Source organism: Scyliorhinus canicula, chromosome 29, assembly GCF_902713615.1.
Source record: "Scyliorhinus canicula chromosome 29, sScyCan1.1, whole genome shotgun sequence".
Lineage (NCBI taxonomy): Eukaryota > Metazoa > Chordata > Chondrichthyes > Carcharhiniformes > Scyliorhinidae > Scyliorhinus > Scyliorhinus canicula.
This window is the reverse complement of record NC_052174.1, coordinates 11,002,968-11,022,453: the sequence shown is the minus strand read 5'-3', so window position 1 is coordinate 11,022,453 and position 19,486 is coordinate 11,002,968. Positions and strand designations below refer to the sequence as shown.

Here is a 19,486-nt window from a genome sequence, read left to right as displayed (position 1 = left end):
AACCAATGTCATTGAAACTTTGGGCACGATCTACCGGAAACGTTTCTAAGTGTCATTTGTGGCAGGTGTTGCTGGGAGTTTCTGTCCGGACACCGATTTCCCCAATTCTATCAAACCACTTTAATGGGCCCTGGGGAATTTCTCACCAGGCTAGCCAATTATTTTCTTTACCGAAGAGCTGAACTCACTGGCCAGAACGGCTCTTCAGAGATCGGGCCACCGTTATGACAGGGTGGGCTTCAGGGTTCCTCACACCCATGGGCAATGTCGCCCCTAACACACATGGGCACTACCCCACATCCCCCGCTCCCCTCAAGTGATGATATCCGGCTGTGGGGTCGCTGAGTGTTCCCCTTTTCAGGCCTTGCTGCATTCGGGCCTAGCCTTCCATGGGCATGGACCCCCTCACGCCTTGACCCTTGGCCGTGCCACTCATGGACAGGGCTGGCAGACCCTTCCCCCCAATGTCCCTGCCCCCCAAGGGACGTGTCCTCAGCCTGAACGCTGCCTACTGCGGGCCCACATGAGGGGCGTTGTCGATCGGTGCATGAACTGCCACTCGCCGATCAGCCAGTCACAGCGCCGCGCTCCCACCCGCTCGCGCTTCTACTGTTGGCCTTTGAAACTAAGCCACGCCCACAGCGCTCACCGGTCGACCCGTAAATCACAGCGCAGCTCGCCGATCCACCAATCACAGCGCTCGCCCGTCAGCCAATCGCTCCCCTCCTTTCCTTCCCGCGCCCTCCCGCTCACGCTCCTGCCGTTGACGTTTGAAAGCTCGCGCGTCGCCGATTAGCCAATCACAGCGCTTGTCGATCAGAGCCAATCACAGGTCCCGCTGATCAGCCAATAGCAGCCCTCACCGATCACCGCACCGGCCGTCCATCCAATCACAGGTCCCGCTGATCAGCCAATCACAGCGCTCGCCGATCAGAGCCAATCACAGCTCCCGCCACGCAGCCGATCACAGCACCCCTATCCTCCCGCTCGCGCTTCAGCCGTTGGCGTTTGAAAGCCAAATTTGCCGCGCTCGCCGCTCCACCAATCACAGCGCCGCTTCCCTTTCCCCTCCCCCCGCCTCTCGCGCGCTTTCTCTTTGCCGTTGACAGATTTTCCCCCTCTTCTGGCTCAGTTGCTGCCCTCCGTCTTCTCACTCGCTGGGCGGAGCAGAGTATCCCTCCACCATATTCGCACTGCCCTCAAATGCCGTCTGGATCAGCTAAATGAGGTTGATGGAGAGACAACCTGGAAAAGCTGAACCTGGAACTGTGGGGAATGGGGGAGACGCCCCTCACTAACAATCAAAAATAATTGGCAAAATGAACCGCGGTCATGTGGAAAAGAAACCTTCTTTGTGCAGCGGGTGCTTCGGGTGGGGGTATGCTCGGCTGTGTCTTGATTGAGGAGGTCATCGAAGTGCTCTCTCCAGCAGGCGTTGACTCGAACTTTGTGGTCAAGGAGATCCTGGATCTCCTGATCATTCTCATCGAGCCAGTCTTGGTTTTTCCTGATCAAGAACCCGAACGTCTCCTCACAGGGACTGATTATGATGGATTTTAAGGCGAACCAGGCGCTGTGGATGTTCTGCAGCTCTGGCTCGTGGGTTGACATTCTGTTTACCGTTGCCCACGCACAGCATTGCTACGTTCTACAGATTTCCATCCTGTTGGCTTTTTTCCTACTGGTGTGACTGAATTGAGACTTGGGTGGCTCTCGCGGCTAGTTGATTTGACATTGGATGGTGTTGCATGATTCTGATGTGTTAAATATCGTTGATACTGGTGGAGTCTTGAAATTTACCACTTATGAATTTGATTCCATTGTCTGATACAAAGACTTCATGTAATCCATGAATTGAAAATCACTGACATGATCTTTCAATGGGTAGCATGTGATGCAGTTGACAATCTCAAAAATCTCCATCCGTTTAGAGTGTGCATCCATCACAAACTAAAACGTGTCCCAGGAATGAATCAACATTATCGTTATGGATACATACCCATGGCCGGCCAGGCTATTCACAAGGGTGTAGTGGGGCAGCAGTAGGCAACCTTTGTTGCAGTTGGTGTTGTTGACAGTGCGTGACTAGTTTCTCAATGCCTGCATCAATGCCAGGCCACTGCCCTTAACTCCTGGCAAGCATCTTAATCTTAGAGATGCCAGAATGGGCACTGAGCAATTCAGTTAAGAGCAGGAATGGTGGTACAGGAATGACTACTCTTGCTCCCCAGAGTATGATGCCACCCTGACAATTCACCTTTGCAGGTAAAAATTAGTTACATTCCCTCAGAAAATGACTCATTCATCCATCCTTCCAGTATCTTGGGCTGGATTCTCCACAGCGCCACGCCAAAATCCCGATCGGCCTGGGGGCGAAGAATCCAATTTAACGCCGAAATCGGGCTCGGCGCCAGTCCGGCGATTCTCTGGGACGTGAGAATTTCCGTGATCGCAGAGTACACCGGACAGCTGTGGACCCATTGACAGAGGCCAGCCCAGCGATCCTTCTGGGTCTTGTTTTTTGATCTACTTACGTGTTTCCTAAATTCAGTTTGCAGGCCCTCACCCCTGTTTCTGCCTATAACATTGGTACCAATGTGGTACCAATGTGTACCACAATATCTGTTTGCCCTAGCCCTTCAGTATACCCTGCAGCCATTGAGTGACATCCCTGAACCTGGCACCAGAGCTGTACATAACATCCTGGAGTTTGTTTTGTGGCTGCAGAAATGCTTGGCTGTTCCCCCTACAGTTGAATCCCCTATCACAATGGCCGTGACATTCCTTCTCCTCCTGTCTTGTGCAGCAGGCCCACCCATGGTGCCCTGAAGTTGGCTGCCACTGCTTTCCCCTGTACTGCCATTTACCCCAATATTATCCAAAACGGTATTTCTATTAGGCGGATGACCTGTCTTCCTTTTCTCTGCCTGATGGTCATCCATGCCCTTTATACTTGTTTAACCTTCACCTGCAGGTGACCACCTCACTGAAAGTACCATCCACAACTTGCTCAGCATTGTGGATGCTCCACAGTGATCCCACCTCAGCACCAGCTCTCAAATGCAGTTAGCCTGTAGCTGCAGTTGGACCGATGTCCTATGCACGTGCTCACCAGGGACAACTGAAACTTCCATGATTTGCCACATAGAAAAGGAGGAACATATCACGGGTGCAAACTCCCTGTGACATGACTACCCTTAAACCCCTTATTTAATTCCTTTATGAACAAAATATTACGCTGGTACACATGACTCATTCAGCTTTGCATGAAGGTCTTCAATTCTCACGATAAGATACTTATCCATAACTGTTAGCTCATAATTGCTGCAAATGCAGATGGTTTTATCCAGTTTCAATAACGGGACAATGGGTACTGAACTGAACCGGCTAAATGATGCCATTTAACTCAGTATCCCCTTTTTCTCAGAAGGCATATGGTACCAGTCTTGCCCTCAAGAATTGAGGAGTTGCTTCTGGATCAACATACATCTTAGCTTGCAACCCTTTGATTTTGCCTAAATTCGTCACAGAAAATGTTGCCTTATTTCCTTAATAATTCTGAAGTCTCTCTGCCTGCACTTTAAAGATTTCAGCCTAATTCAACTTGATTTCTTCAAACTAAATATGGCCCAGAAAATTTGATCCATTATCTGTCGCTATTGTCACTGGGAGCTGGGTAGACTGTTGTTCATAGCTCACTGGCATTATTGTGGTGACTAATTTTATTACTTCTGTGTAAGTCTTCAATTTGTCAAAAGTGCCCTCGAAATTCAATGGTTGTGTACCTTCTTTCAGATACTGTAATGTATTCTCACCAATCAGGAGCTGATGCCCCATTATGAATTTCCACAATGGAGGCTTCCCATTTACTCAGAGCGTAACAGCGGATCTAGCTTGCCTGCTTTTAGATTAACAAGAGAGTGAATATCAGAATCAATCGTGTCAGGCCCTTTCACATTAGATACTTCTAACACTTTGGCTGATTGGTTACTCAGCAGTCTGGACTTAGTTCCATGAATCAGTGTATGGTTACCTCCACATTGGTAACATTCCATTTTCAGATTATCAGTTGTACCTTTTTGTTCTGTGGGTGACTGGGATTGTTTCCTCCTTTACAGATGCTTCAAAGATTTTGGCACCATGGCTGGCTGCAGATTCCCACTTTAATTGGTAGACGGCGCCATTTTGTGGGCTCTGCAGACCCTGCAAATATGTTTCAGTGCTTTCCATTGCCAGCGCAATATCCAGTGCTCGTTTAAAATTTGTCAACTTCTGCAAGCAAAATGTGTTAAGTAGCATCGTTGCTCGCACCACAGACTAACCAATCCTGTAGCATGTCTTTTAGGGTCACTCATAAATCACTCTGATAATTGCTTTAGTTTAGCAATATAAGTCGCGATCGATTTGCCTGGGATTCTCACCCTCAAATTAAGTTTGAACCTCTGAAGGATCATTGATTGGTGGGATTGAAAATGGCCTGTCACTAAATCCACAAACTTAATGAATGATTTGGATTGTGCCTGCTTGAGGCTGTGAGACTGCAAATAGGAGCTTAGTTCTGACTTCCACAGACATTCAAGCATGGTAGCACAGTGGCTAGCACTGTGGCTTCACAGCACCAGTGTCTCAGGTTCGATTCCGCACTGGGACTCTGTGCGGAGCCTGCTGTGTCTGCGTGGGTTTCCTCCAGGTGCTCCTGTTTCCTCCCACAGTCCAAAGACGTGTAGGTAGGCGGATTGGCCATGCTAAATTGCCCTATGTGCCCAAAAAACATTTAGGTGGGGTTATTGGGTTACGGGGACAGGGTGGAAATGAGGGCTTAAGTTGGTCGGTACAGACTCATAGAATTTACAGTGCAAAAGGAGGCCATTCGGCCCAGCGAGTCTGCACCGGCTCTTTGAAAGAACACCCTACCCAAGCCCACATCTCCACCCTATCCCCATAACCCAGTAACCCTACCCAACACGAAGAGCAATTTAGCATGGCCAATCCACCTAATCTGCACATCTTTGGACTGTGGGAGGAAACCGGAGCACCCGGAGGAAACCCACGCACACACGTGCAGACTCCGCACAGACAGTGAACCAAGCCGGGAACCTGGGACCCCGGAGCTGTGAAGCAATTGTGCTAACCACCATGCTACTCGATGGGCTGAATGGCCTCCATCTGCATTGTATGTTCTATGTTCAAGCAAATTGCTTTGTTTATCTCTCCCAACCCCCGTACACATTGCTTCACCCGCCTCTAGAATAAAATAGGTTTGCATTGATATGGCGCCTTTCAAGCCCACTAGATGCCCCAATGGACATCCCAGCCAATGAAGTACTTTTGAATTGTCGTAACGTGGAAAACCCAGAAACCAATCTGTGCAGAGCAAGATCCCACAAACAGAAATGTGATAATGACCAGCGATTGGTGGTACGGCAGCACAATGGTTAGCATTGTTTTTCACAGCTACTGGGACCGGGTTTGATTCCCGGGTTGAGTCACTGTGGAGTCAGCACGTTCTCCCGTGTCTGCGTGGGTTTCCTCCTGGTGCTCCGGTCTCCTCCCACAAGTCCCGAAAGACGTGCTTGTTAGGTGAATTGGACATTCTGAATTCTCGCTCAGTGTACCCGAACAGGCGCCGGAATGTGGCGACGAGGAGCTTTTCACAGTCACTTTATTAGTGTTGATGCAAGCCTACTTGTGAATGTAAAGATGATTAAAAAATAAATGTGGTTGATGAGGACAAATGGCTGCTACCACTTGAAGTGAACGGTACAGTGGTCCAATTGAAGTTAGATATTGGTGCCAAAGCCAATTTATTCAGCATGACTGATTAGAAAAATCAAAATATTCAGCCGATTAGAAGAAATCACAAAATATCTCTGAGACATTATAATGGTTCAAGCTTTACATGTTATGATGCTTGTGACCTGAGTGTGGTGGTGAAGAACACAGTTTATTCCGTCTCATTCTGCATTATATCTGAGGGAATGGATTCATTATTAAGTGATCAGTGTTGTGAAGAATTAGGTCCAGTGCAGTTGGTATATCGCATATATCGGTATATCACAGTAACGTCATTGCAGTGTTAATGTAAACCTACTTGTGACACTGAAGATTATTATTAATGTTTCTATGATGTTGTTTGAGGGATAAGGTAAACTCCCCTGTTCTCCTTTCAAACAGTCATGAGATCCTTTCTGTCCTCTCGAGCAGGCAGATGGGGGCCTCAGGTTAACGTCTCCTCAGAGAGGCAGCTGCACCCCCTCAGCTCTGCACTGGAGAGTCAGTGGGGGTTCAAGCCCTTGAGTGAGACTTGAACCAGGAACTTTGTGATTCAGAGGCCAGAGTGCGAGCAGTCGAATCAAAGCTGGCACTGTGTCTGAATGCTGCACCCTGCTTCACCAACCCAACAAATTAGTTCAATCCCTCCCCACACTAGTCCACATGCAAATGTCAGTCAGATACTTGCAAATAAGACAGCGCCTTCGTGCATGTGAACACAGGAGAGGCTATTTCTGTTCACCTGCACGTTGGAGGGTCTGCTGTGACACGTCTCAATTCTGTCTCCTACTCCGACGGAAAGATTCCTGTCGTGTGTGAGGGGAAAATCCCAATATCGACTCTCTTCCACCAGTTGGGTTGTTCTGGTCAGTATCTGTAACACAGACAGAACCAGAATTCCAGAATATGGGTCTATCTCTCTCGACTTGTAACAGGTAATGAACCAGTTGCTGTGCCGAAACTGTTTCTATCTGTTCCTCTGTTAACTTTATAAACTCAGAAATAGTGTGTCAGTGATTGAGATATTGAATGAACTCAGCCTCACAACAGATGATCAGTGAATTTAATAGAAAATACAGAATCTTGCAGACATTTCATTTTTACTCTGTAAATGAAGGAAACCTGTATTTTACAATGTATTATTATTTGTAGTAAAATGTTCATACCGGTGCATTCATTTTTTACTTTAAACTTTACTGTAATATTAATGATTGTCTATAACTATGGTGTGAATGATGAATTCTTGTTTTTGTATCCTCACCACCATCTGGCAATTGACACCATGATGATGGCCCTCCATCCATCTTTCTAATGTAATTCAATGCAAACTTATTGTGCAATATCAATATACCGCTGTGTTTTTGTCACTCAATGGTCTCCACGCACTCTCTCCATTTGCTCGGTTCTTTCAGTCTTTCTCACTTTTTCTCTCAGCTCTACTTTCTATCTCTTGGGCTCTTTTTCTCCCTCCCTTTCTCCACTCTTTTCTGTTGCCTTTAAACAATGTCAATCTGGACTATTCTATTGATAACTCCAAGTGCTGCTCCACAGGGAGGTAGTGTGGGGAAATTTTCTATTGAACTCCTCGGGAAGAGGAGATTTGTGTTTGTCCGCAGTAACTGACTCTTGTACGATTGGTTTGAGGCGCGCTTATTTTTTCCGAGACAAAAATTATTTGATGTTAAAGTGAAGCTGCTCCCTGAAGCATCTGAGTCCTGGGCGGAGAGGGGGGAAGGTTAGGTAGGGACAGAGCAGCAATTCTCTAAACTGCCTCATCCTGACCCATTTCTCACCGCTTGGAAACTGTGGAAAGGCCAGCAAAATACAATTAATTCCAACAATCAAACTGATCAATAATTAATCTTCGGCGGCTCATTCGTGGTTTGTTCCGGAGTCACCATCGACACCAAGATGGCCGCCAGCTCTTTGGTCCTGTGAACATGACCGTTAAAAGGGAGCCGGGGCCTCACCCCCTTGAGCTGGGGGATCCCCCATGTTACACTGAACAACCACTCGGGGTTAAAATGAATTAACACCTGATAAGTGGCAAACAGAATGGAAAAACAAAGAGTTATGGACCCAGGAGAAGGTCTCTACATTCACAGCCAGTTTAATCACATTTTACGATAGTTGCAACCACTTCTTTGCATAAAATATATTTGCAATTCAGGTTATTTTGCCTGGGTGTTTACCCCACCCCTGAGTCAGACAGGCCTCTCCAGAAACCTGAGCACATAATCCAAGCTCTGACCCTCCTGTGCTACACTGAGAGAGTGCAGCACGGTCAGAGACACTATTTGATGGGTGTGATGTTAACGTGAGTCCCGTCGCTCTCAGGTGGATGGAACTGTTCCACGGTCTATATTTAAAGAGTCGATCCGTTCTCCTGGTTCCCTGGGAAAAACTTGTTACTCAACCAACCTCACTGGAGAAATATTTGTCCATTTAAATTGGCTTCTCGTGTTCTGTCATCCCATCCCCACACCCACCTGAATCCAGGGCGATGAGGTCTTCTGCAATCCACAGTTACCTGAGAGCACCAGGCGGGCGACCGATAGTGAGGAGCTATACGACCAGACAGGTGGGTAGTGTGAGCTGCTCTCCGTGAAGCTTTTTAACTCAACTGTCACCTTATGACCCAGAGGTGATCAACCAAATGTAAATGGTGTCCAAATCCGGGCACCACACTTCGGGAGGTACATAGAGGATTCAGAGAGTGTGGGGTAAAGATTGTTAAGAATATTTCTGGGGATGTGGGACTTCAGTCACGTGGACAGACTGGAGAAGCTCGGATTGTTGGAGAAGAGAACTTTGAGGGGAGCTTTGATCAAGGTGTTTCAAAACCATGAGGGGTCTGGACGTAATCAAGGTGGAAAAACACTCCCATTGGTGGAAGGATCGGAAACCAGAGGGATTGGTAAAAGAACCAGAGGTGACTTGAGGAAAACATTTTTACTCAGTGAGTCATTAGGAATGCACAGCCTGAGAGTGTGGAGGAAGCAGATTCAATTGTGGTGTCCAAAAGGGAACTGGATAAACTCCTGAAGAGAAAAGGTTTGCAGCATTTGACGGAAAAGGTATGGGCGGGAGACTAGCTGAGTGGGTCCTGCAGACAGCCAGTGGGACATGATGGACTGAATGGTCTCAAACTGTGCCATGACTAATCCCTGATTGGATAATAGTTTGCATTTTCATGCTGAATGAAGGTTTGATGTGGATTTCTCCAAGGAAATAGACCTTGGACCAATTTCAAGGTTTGTGGATGATACAGAATTTGGAAGAACCGTGACCTGACAGGGAGATAGTTGAGAACGTCAAAGGGACATAGCCAAGTTGGTGGAGTGGGCAGACAGGTGGCAAATGAAGTTCAATGCAGAGAAATGTGGGGTGATATATTTTGGTCGGAATAAAATGAAGAGACAATGTGAAATAAAGGATATAACTCTAAAATGTGTGCAGGAGAAACAGAGGGCCCTGAGACCAGATGTGCATCAATCACTGAAGAACAGGTTGAGAGAACAGTTGAATAAAGCAGGTAGCATTCTGGACATTAGGGGTATGGAGCACAAGAGCATGGAGCTAATACTGAACAAGGTGAAATTAGCATTTAGACCCAGCTGGAGGATTGCATCCAGTTCTGGATGTTCTAATTTCGTCGGAAATGAAGGCATTGGAGCGGGAACAGAAAATATTACAAAAAATGGTTCTAGGGATGAGGAACTTCAACTTGGAAGATAGATTGGTAAAGTTGGGATCTGCTCCCGATGGGATTTTGTATTTGTCCCATTGACCATCCTTGGTATTGTGGGCCCGGGTCTCCCATGAGCAGGCGCCCAGGTGTTCTTGCTCCTCGTGCGACACCCCGCCCTCTCACAAGCCTTGCCTAAAGTCCAGGTGGAGGAGACACCAATGGAACTGGCACATATCTGGTTTAGCCATTCATCACCACAACAAGCTGGACCAAATTAAAGGCCTTGTCAGAACATTTCCTATTCCAATATCATTCCAGATGGCACAAACCCCAAACTGCCCTCCTCCCATGAAAACAATCACCATCCGCCCTTCCCACCCCCCTCCATGTCACGGTGAAACATTTCTGATGTCAAAATTATGCCAAACAGCATTCTCAGAAAGCAGCACTGTCTAAATGGCATATTAAAAGTGCAGTACTTTGTTCCTCTAGCTTTAGTTGCCAGAAACCTTGAGATGTGTCAAGTTTCGTAAAGAATTGTGCACCAACCTTCTCAGATGTGATTTTCTATGTTTTGGTATTTGGTAATGTTCTCTTTTGTTGTACTCGTTAAGATTTTAGGATCTATGCACATGCTAATATCCCTATTCTTTTTTTTTACAAAAACCATGGAGTTTATCCAATCAGTAGGTTCTTCTATCTTTCAGATTACGTTTAATTTTGTCATTCTGTCTTGCTCCTTTCTGAGGTGATCCTGAAGAGGTCCAAGTACCCTTCTTGGTGTCTGTATCACAGATTTTGCATCCTCTGTGAGTTGTAACTTGTAGGTGAAGGATAGTGTACCAAAACCTGTGAACATATCACTGACGTTGCTGATAATGTTCTCAGAATCATTGGACTATTGACCAATCCTTTGTGGATGTGATATACCAACTGCACCAGACCTAATTCTTCACAGCACTGATCACTTAATAATGAATCCATTCCCTCAGATATAATGCAGAATGGGACAGAATAAACTGCATTCTTCACCACCACATTCAGGTCACAACCACCGTAACAGATAAACCTTGAACCATTATAATCTCTCAGAGATATTTTGTGTTTTCTTCTAATTGGCTGAATATTTAGATTTTTCCAATCAGCCATGCTGATTAAATTGACTTTGGCACCAACGTAGAATTTCAATTGGACCACTGCACCGTTCACTTCAAGTGGTAGCATCCATTTGTCCTCATCAACTGCACTTATTTTTGAATAATCTTTATTGTCGCAAGTAGGCTTAAATTAACTATGCAATGAAGTTACTGTGAAAAGTCCCGAGTCGCCAGATTCCAGCGCCTGTTCAGGTACGCAGAGGGAGAATTCAGAATGTCCAATTCACCGAACAGCACGTCTTCGGGACTTGAGGGAGGAAACCGGAGCACCCGGAGGAAACACATGCAGACACAGGGAGAACATGCAGACTCCGCAAGGACAGTGACCAAAGACGGGAATCAACACTGAGACCCTGGCACTGTGAAGCAACAGTTCTACTCATTGTGCTACCGTGCTCCCCTGTTATTTTAAATGGAGTATCAGTTTGTATCTAATTAAGTGCTGGAGAATTTTTTGATGTCTCCAAAAAATTATTCTTCTCAACAAACAATTTAAAAAAAATAAATTTAGAGTACCCAATTAAATTTTTCCAATTAAGGGGAAATTTAGCGTGGCCAATCCACCTACCCTGCACATCTTTGACTTGTGGGGGCAAAACCCACGCCAACACAGCGAGAATGTGCAAACGCCACACAGACAGTGACCCAGAGCTGGGATCGAACCTGGGACCTCGGCCCGTGAGGCCACAGTGCTAATCCACTGCGCCACCGTGCTGCTCTACTCCTACAAACAATGATGTTATATCGCTGGAGACTGTATCTTCCACTGTGCTCACTGGTCTGGGGTTGAGCCCAGAGTAACAATTCTGAGCAAAGTGATTTTATTCCTTTGCATCTGAAACAAAACTTGCCTAACGCTGGAGACTGCCGTAATTTGAGCCTTTGGCCACATCTTTTACACAGAAATACTTTGACCTAATCTTTAACCTGTTTGTTGGTGTGCGAAGAGCTGCAGTAAGTTTCTGGCCTTTTTTCAAAAGTTTCCGGCCATTTTGGGAAAAGGGCGGCAACCAGAGTGCTTTCCTCCATGAAGACTCCACCGTTACTGGGAAACATTTCAGAATACTGTGCTGCTAGCCAATGAGCCTGACAAATCTTAACTGTTTGTTCCAAAGACGTCTCCGATTCCCACAGCTACCGTTCCCTCAGCTTATTTTCATTCACACCAAACACAATCTGCTTGCGAATCACGGGAGATTCAACCGCAGAAAATTTACGGTTTTAATAAAAATAAAAGTTTTTAACTTTAAATCAGTAATGAAATGGGCCAGGATTCTCCCCGACCCGGTGGGGCGGGGGTCCCGGAGTGGCGAGACCCACTCCGGCATCGGGCCTCCCCAAAGGTGCGGAATTCTCTGCACCTTTAGGGGCTAGGCCCGCACCGGAGTGGCTCCCGCTCCGCCGACCGGCGGTAACGGCTTTGGCGACCCGCCAACCAGTGTTGGGGCTGGCCAAAAGGCCTTCGCCGGTCAGCATGAACCAGCGCATGCGCCAGAGGCCGCTGATGTCACCCCGACACATGCGCGGGGGAGGGGGTCTCTTCCGCCTTAGCCATGGTGGAGGCCGTGGCGGCGGCGCAAGAAAAAGAGTGCCCCCACAGGACAGGCCTGCCCACCGATCGGTGGGCCACCGTGGGGGCACCCCCCGGGGTCAGATCGCCCCGCATCCTCCACTCCCAGGACCCTGGGGCCCGCTCGCGCCGCCTGCTCCCGCCGGCACCAGAGGTGGTTTAAACCATGTCGGTGGGAGGCCTGACAGCGGCGGGACTTCGGCCCATCAAGGACTGGAAAATCGCCGCGGGGTGCCCCCCGACCGCCGCCCCGTGATTCCCGCCCACGACGATTCCCGGAGGCGGAGAATTCCGGCCAAGGCGGGGCACGGATTTACGAAGGCCCCGGGCAATTCCCCAACCCTGCGGTCGGAGAATTCCGCCCATGATCTGTGGACTCTTCTGTCTTCTGTAAGAGTGATCTAAACACCACACTTTAAAAAAAAAATCATCTTTATTGTTACAAGTAGGCTTGAATGGGTTAGGTACGTTTTGGCGCAGCCATTTGGGCGCGGCCGTTTTGGCGCGGCCGTTTTGGCGCCAACCGTTTTGGCGCCGGCTGTTTTGGCGCCGGACGTTTTGGCGCCAACCGTTTTGGCGCCGGCTGTTTTGGCGCCGGACGTTTTGGCGTCAACATGAGGGAGGTGTGTTCATCAAATTTAGTAGTCGCACAAACTTTGTTACATTTTGTTTAAAAACCAGTGCTCTTACTCATACATGATATGTATTTAAGGGCTTGCTGGTTTTGACTGGATCATCAAGAATTGTAAACGCTATCTTTGATACCTTGCTATTTAATAGTTACAAGTTAGCATGTATTCTAATGTATGAAAATCAAATGTATTTCTAAATTTGCTTGCAAACGGTTTAAGTGAATGGTGGACGTGGTAAAGTGAAAGTGTTGGGCCGAGACAGCCACCCGCGTTGTATCCGAGCCGCGGATATCCATGATGGGGGTTTTAAATTTATTTAAAAATCTATGCTAGCGCTTCCCATTGTGAGTCTACGGGGGGCAGGGGGAGAGGTCAGACCCCCGTAGACTCACAATGGGAAGCGCTAGCATAGATTTTTAAATAAATTTAAAAGCCCCATCGTGGATCCAATTAAAACAGTGTCAATTTCAGCGGCCGGCTCACTTTGATCCGGAGACGGAAGCTGCTCTCTCACTGGAACAATCAGCCGGCCGCTGAAATTGACACTGCCGGCTGCTCTCTCCCTCCAATCAGAAACATTAAAACTTAAAAGTTGGATTGGAGGGAGAGAGCAGCGGGCAGTGTCAATTTCAGCGGCCAGCTTCCCTCTCCGGATCAAAGTGAGCCGGCCGCTGAAATTGACACAACTGACAGTTCAAAATAGTAAATTGAATGTTTCAACAACAAATACAATAGTTTTCTGAATACAAGAATTTCTATCGTCTGCGCCCAAACGGCCGCGCCAAATTGGCTGCGCCCAATTGTCCCATGGCGCCCAAACGGCTGCGTCCAAACGGCCGCGCCAAAACGGCCGCGCCCATTTGTCCCATCCCCGGCTTAAATTAACAATGCAATGAAGTTACAGTGAAAAGTCCCCAGTCGCCAGATTCCGGCGCCTGTTCGGGTACACAGAGGGAGAATTCAGAATGTCCAATTCACCAAACAGCACATCTTTCGGGACTTGTGGGAGGATACATTTCATTCTTTCTGGGGAGGCAATGTTCATCAAATCTTCAAATTACTTTTGTTAAAATGTTTACTATCTTCATCATTTGCAAATTTAAGTGTATTAAAAACAGTTGCTTCAGGCCCTGCCATCGTTGGGAGCATGCAGTAAGAAACAGATTAAATTGTTGTCTAAACACACGCCAGTTACTGTCCACATTACCATCACATGTGAGACTCATTGATGGTTTCAACGACTCCATGTTGTTAATTCTGGCAGTCTTCAATTCTCTGGTTTTCGTGGCAGGCTGTTAGGTTTTTTTCTCTCAGTGTTTAATACGATACAGCCTCTGGACATTTGTTCATCTGCAAATTAAAATCTAAACCCCATGACACACTCAGCAATGATCTTAATGTTTCTCCTTTATTGATCTGTCAAGTACTCAGAATTGGACCTGGATTTTTGCCCAGCTACAGAAAAGGATTTTGGACAGGTTCAATCCCTTTTCAGCGATGAAACAGATTGCGTGTCCAGCGTCTACCATTCCTGGCTCCGAGAGAGGAACCGTGTGGTCATTTTGGCCAAACTCCATGGTCAAGTGGTGAGTTCCATTGAAATCAGAGGCATGTTCACTTTTCAAATTGTAGAAATTGACATGTAATAATAATAATCTTTATCAGTGTCACAAGTAGGTTTCCATTAACACTGCAATGAAGTTACTGTGAAAATTCCCTAGTCGCCACACTCCGGCGCCTTTTATGGTACACTGAAAGAGATTTCAGAATGTCCATTTCTCGGCGATGATGGCGAACCCCGCTACATGGGCATCCCTGGTGGACTCGGCCCACATTGAAATGGGTGCATTGTGCTGACCAGGCATATAGAGCCTCTTAGACGGCGCGGATGCACATGTGCACCGAGCTCTGCGAGATTTCAGACAGATCCACACTCGGTCCCTGGAGGTTCAGGGTGACCGTCACCTTAATGGCTACCGGGAGCGAGTGTCCTCCCCCATACCCCCATGGTTCCAGGTGCACCATGATCAGGCAGATATGTCGTACTATCTTCCTGCTGAGTAGGAGTGTGAATGAATGAAAGCCTTGGTCTGCTTTCAAAGCGAGCGATTTAGCCCCGTGCTAAATTCGACAATATGCCCAAACCGGCATGTCCTTGAATGACAGGCGCTGCCGGTACACGCGAGCCCTCATGCAGTACCTCCTTCCCACCTCCTCCTCGGCCTGTTGGGCGGCCAGCTCTCCACCTTCACCGGCTGGCTGCTGTTCCTCTGGCGCAGGCTCTGCTACTGCAGCATCCATTTCCTTGAGCAGCTCCAGCCTGTTCAGGCTCAGTTCATTCCCCAAGGCTGCAGCAACGAGGATGAAGGCCACAATTGCTGGTCAAATTATGAAGTCCATTGTCTGCAGGGGGTACAAGGCAGACTCGTTAGCATGGTGCATAACCCGTGCACAACATGTCCAGCGGGCTACATGGTGGCTCCGGTCTGCGCTGCAGACCCTGCTCACACATGTCCCTGCACCAACCCCGACACCCAACCCTGGCCATTCCCAATGGCATTCTGCCCTCCGCACCCCTGGTCCCATCGGCGCCAAGCCGTGGGGGAGCCTTGGACACTGGCACCCGTCCCTGCTGCCAGTGGTACGTTCCACGTCCCCCGTCCGGCGCCCTTCTGCAATGGCTATTGTGGATATGTCCTTTCGTGGGCCTCATGCTGCCCCGCCGGGGGGAGGAGGCCAGTTGGTTGGGTGGGAGGGAGAGATGGTGGGATGGAGAGTGGGGGATGGGGTGGGGCTAACCATATGGCCGGTGTCACTCTGCACAACCACAGGCCACGGAGGTCGGTCAGTGGGGTGGAATGGCTGTCCATGCCTGGACACCCCAGTCCCATGTGGGGTCTCTCTGACCCCACGGCCGATCCCCTGGTCACCCCCATCAAGCGCGAGACTGTCATATGAAGAGAGACTAAGTCGGTTAGGATTATATTCATTGGTGTTTAGAAGAGTGAGAGGGGATCTTATGGAAACTTATAAAATTCTAACAGGATTAGACAGGGTAGATTCAGAAAGAATGTTCCACGTGGTGTGGGAATCCAGAATCAGGGGTGACAGTTTGAGGATAAGGGGTAAACCTTTTAGGACTGAGGTGAGGAGGAATTTCTTCACCCAAAGAGTGGTGAATCTGTAGAATTCACTACCACAGAAAGTAGTTGAGGCCAAAATATTGTGTAATTACAAGAAGGATTTAGATATAGCTCTTGGGGCAAAAGGGATCAAGGGATATGGCGGGGGATGGGGGGGAAAGGGGTGATTCTAATAGCAGAGCAGGCTCGAGGGGCCGAATAGCCTCCTCCTGCTCCTATTTTCTATGTATATTTCAATTCCCATACCGGCTGAGGTTATTCATGAAAGACAACACCGCCTACTCAACCTCGGTCCTCGCCTGAGGTGTGGTGATCATCAGGTTGAATCACCACCAGTCAGCTCTCCCCCTCAAAGGGGAAAGCAGCCTGTGGTCATCTGGAACAATGGCCATGTGGTGGTATGATTAACATAGCTGCCTGCCATTGGTGCAGAACACCGGCTTACCATTGGCCCTGGTCGGTCATGTGCCTATTGACCGATTGGTTGAGACCAGTCATGTGACGGCTCCCCGATTGGTCGAGGGGCTGAGTTAACACCGCCTCCAGGGCGAGGTATAAATACCCAGCACGGCCTGCGGTCGGCCATTTACTGTAGTCGACCGCAGGGCTAACATCTAGCTTATTAAAGCCTACTTTTGTATAGCAACTCGTCTCGCTTTCAAATGATGGTTCATCAGGCCACTTCACCTTTTTTACTTACCTCTCTATTTCCAGATCAGTGTGTGTTCTGTTCACATCGTGGATGACGGACAAACAGCCCTGATAGAAGGTGTTAAAGTAGCTGCTTCAGAGAGACGCAAAGGAGCTGCTCGGCTGATATACAGACATGGTATTGATCTTGTAAGAGCGAGGTACCCGGAGGTGAAGAAGCAACGTTTTATCACATGGCACAAGAGTGGCAGAGGACTTTGTGTATTAGGCAAACAGGTACAATTCGCGTCCAGTAATACTCTCACATTAGCTGTGATTCACTGGGTCTCACTCCTATCTGTGAGTTGTAAAGTTCTGGGATTTGTGATCCAACCAGAACTGGATCATAAAAACCAAAGCAGCCACTCGCAGCGCAGTACGGAGAGAGTGCTGCACTGTCAGTGGTGCTGCCTTTTGGAGGAGACAGTGAGCTGATGCCCAAATGTCTGATCGGTTATTAGACACTCAGTCTCATGTCTGACCTGTTCCCCACCACCCCTCTGGCCCTGCCTGACACCGGCTCGACCGCCCCCCTATTCAGGCCAGATCCACCCCTTTCAGTGCCGCCATGTCCGACCGCACCTCTTCCCGGACTGAATTCCCCCTCCCAGGGTGGCCTTCCTCCCGGACTGATCTCCCTCTCAGACTGACGGTTGCCTCCCTTCCAAAATTTAGCCCCCTCCTTCCCTCCCGACTGACATTCGTCCCCACTTCCCACTGTCCCTCTTCCTGAACAGACCACCTTCCTTGTCTGAGTCTCTTCCCACCCTCACGAACAGATATCGTTCCTGGACAGAACCACTGACCCCTCTCCTTCCTTCCAGCCCGGAATGACCTGTATGCACTCGACCCCCCCCCCCCCCACGTTCCCTAAAATTGTAACGTGCCTGTTCCCTGAAAACTGTCCCTTTAAACCTCCCTCTTTACAGCAGCTGATCCTGTAAAAAAGGGGATTGACTTAACTCTCTGCGCCCCAGTTACTCCACCATGATGCTGCCGTGGGTGGGATTTGCTGCTCCTGTCTCACCCAGCCTGAGTGAGGAGGGTTGGGCGAGTGAGCAGCTTAGTAATTACAGCGCAGCTCAGTCTGGCGAGAGTGGCAATCTGACAGAGATCGCCACCCTGCGGAGGGTAAGGGACAATATTTCATCCTCATGCCACATTTACCTCACTAACACTTTCGCCATATCTTTCATTCCCAGTCCCTGATTTCTCTACGATTTTCATTGATAAATTTTCCCACCCTGATAAGTGAGCTGATCAATAATATGAAGAAACGTGGAGATGAATATTACAAACCGATTCCTCACCAGCCGGACGATGTGCGGTCGATATTTCTGAACCGAACTGTAATCGACACGGTACTGCCGGGCGGGAGAATCATTCAGAGAGGATCCGTGTTCAAACCGCTGGAGAGTAACCTGGATATTTTACTGAAACGAGATATCGTCTGGAGAGCTGATCGAAAGAGGAACCCACGGGCTGTGAGTTTGGGCACAGCTCCCTACAGGGATCCCATGGGGAACTGTGTTTTTGTGATCGACATGTTTGGAGAAGATTTATCAGCTGTGAAAAGTGTCTTCCTCTCTCAGCTGCAAAGCCTACCTCCTTTACAAGACAATGTAATCTGTCTCCTGTTGGTAAATCCATCACTGTCCCCACAGATGTGGGAATTCTGTCTGAATGAAATGGGGCTTGAGAAAGGGAAACAATACTGGGATGATGAGATTATAGTAGAGGATGATATTTCGCAAAACTATTATTGATGATAACGAACAGACTCTTTATCCCTGCCTCACAAATACAACAAATTCTGCTCCAAATCCTCATCTTCTTCAGCCATTTTCCTACATTCTTGCTCCTCTATCCTCTTCCCGTTATTTCGTGATCTGTCGTCCACAAAAATAAAACATCACAGATGCCAGAAATCAATAGGCGGCGTCTGTGGTGAGAGAAATCGAGTTAACATTTGTGGTTTATTTGTGATGATTGTCCACTTAAGGGCAACACAGCAGAGTAAGGGTCACCAGGCTTAGTGGACCAATTGAGATGCACAGTGGGTAATCATCCCAGGTGTAAGAATACTCCTATTGATACCTGATTTCCATGCTTATGTTCCAGAATTTTCTGCCAAACACAGACAGGCTTCATTTTGCAGAGGGAAGTTCACTTTTGATTAAGAGGCTGAAGAGCCACAGTCTTGATCTACTCTCTCACCTGATGAAAAGGCCTTTTTTTCTCTCTCTCCACAGCGAGCTAAACCTGCAGGTAGCTTCAGACCAACACCGGCTGCATGCAGGCCGGGTTATTTGAAACCCTCACTTTTAAATCTGATAATTGGAGAACTCGAATCTTACCTCAGTGAGGCTAATAATTGTGAGTTCTGACTGAATGCACATACCAGAAGATCCAATCCAACTGGTGGTGTTCAACACACTTCGTTCTGAGATGGCCGACGACAAAGACTTCAACAGCAACAATAAGAACACATCTCTCTTACTTCCACATTTTAATACCCTACGATTTTACTCCTTTCCCTTCCTCTATGTGCGTCTGGCCGTGTGTGTTTGGGTAGAAGGTGGGACGGTGAAAGGGGAAAGTAATAGATTAGCAGGCCGATATTCTTGTTTAATTGCTGCATGTTTTACCCCTTGCTATAAATAAAGTTTTTTTTGCGTTTACTTACAATCCAGTGTCTGTAAGTCATTTGAGCAGTCTACGGCCAAAGATCTCGAAAACCTGATAAGAACTATTGGTTGATTCACTTACGTTGCAATTCCAGGTCAAGGGGGGCTGGAATTGACTGCACCCTTGCCAGGGGGGGGTCGTAA

General features: G+C 48.0%; 1 protein-coding gene across 1 annotated transcript; it reads left to right on the top strand.

Annotated features, from left to right (window-relative positions):
* Positions 1 to 5,698: 5,698 nt before the first annotated feature.
* LOC119958342 (histidine N-acetyltransferase-like) lies at positions 5,699 to 19,017 on the top strand. The gene is made up of 5 exons (XM_038786787.1): positions 5,699 to 6,707; positions 8,272 to 8,353; positions 14,247 to 14,408; positions 16,680 to 16,892; positions 17,858 to 19,017. The coding sequence occupies exons 1-5, from the start codon at positions 6,679 to 6,681 to the stop codon at positions 18,419 to 18,421; spliced, it is 1,050 nt and encodes a 349-aa protein (XP_038642715.1). The 5' UTR covers positions 5,699 to 6,678; the 3' UTR covers positions 18,422 to 19,017.
* Positions 19,018 to 19,486: the final 469 nt, after the last annotated feature.

Bases quoted from the DNA above. Each gene is read 5' to 3' on its own strand.
- LOC119958342 (XM_038786787.1), top strand. From the start codon at position 6,679: ATGGGTCTATCTCTCTCGACTTGTAACAG. The intron at 6,708-8,271 runs GTAATGAACCAG...ACCTGAATCCAG, and splicing joins TCTCTCTCGACTTGTAACAG to GGCGATGAGGTCTTCTGCAA. The intron at 8,354-14,246 runs GTGGGTAGTGTG...TGATCTGTCAAG, and splicing joins GGAGCTATACGACCAGACAG to TACTCAGAATTGGACCTGGA.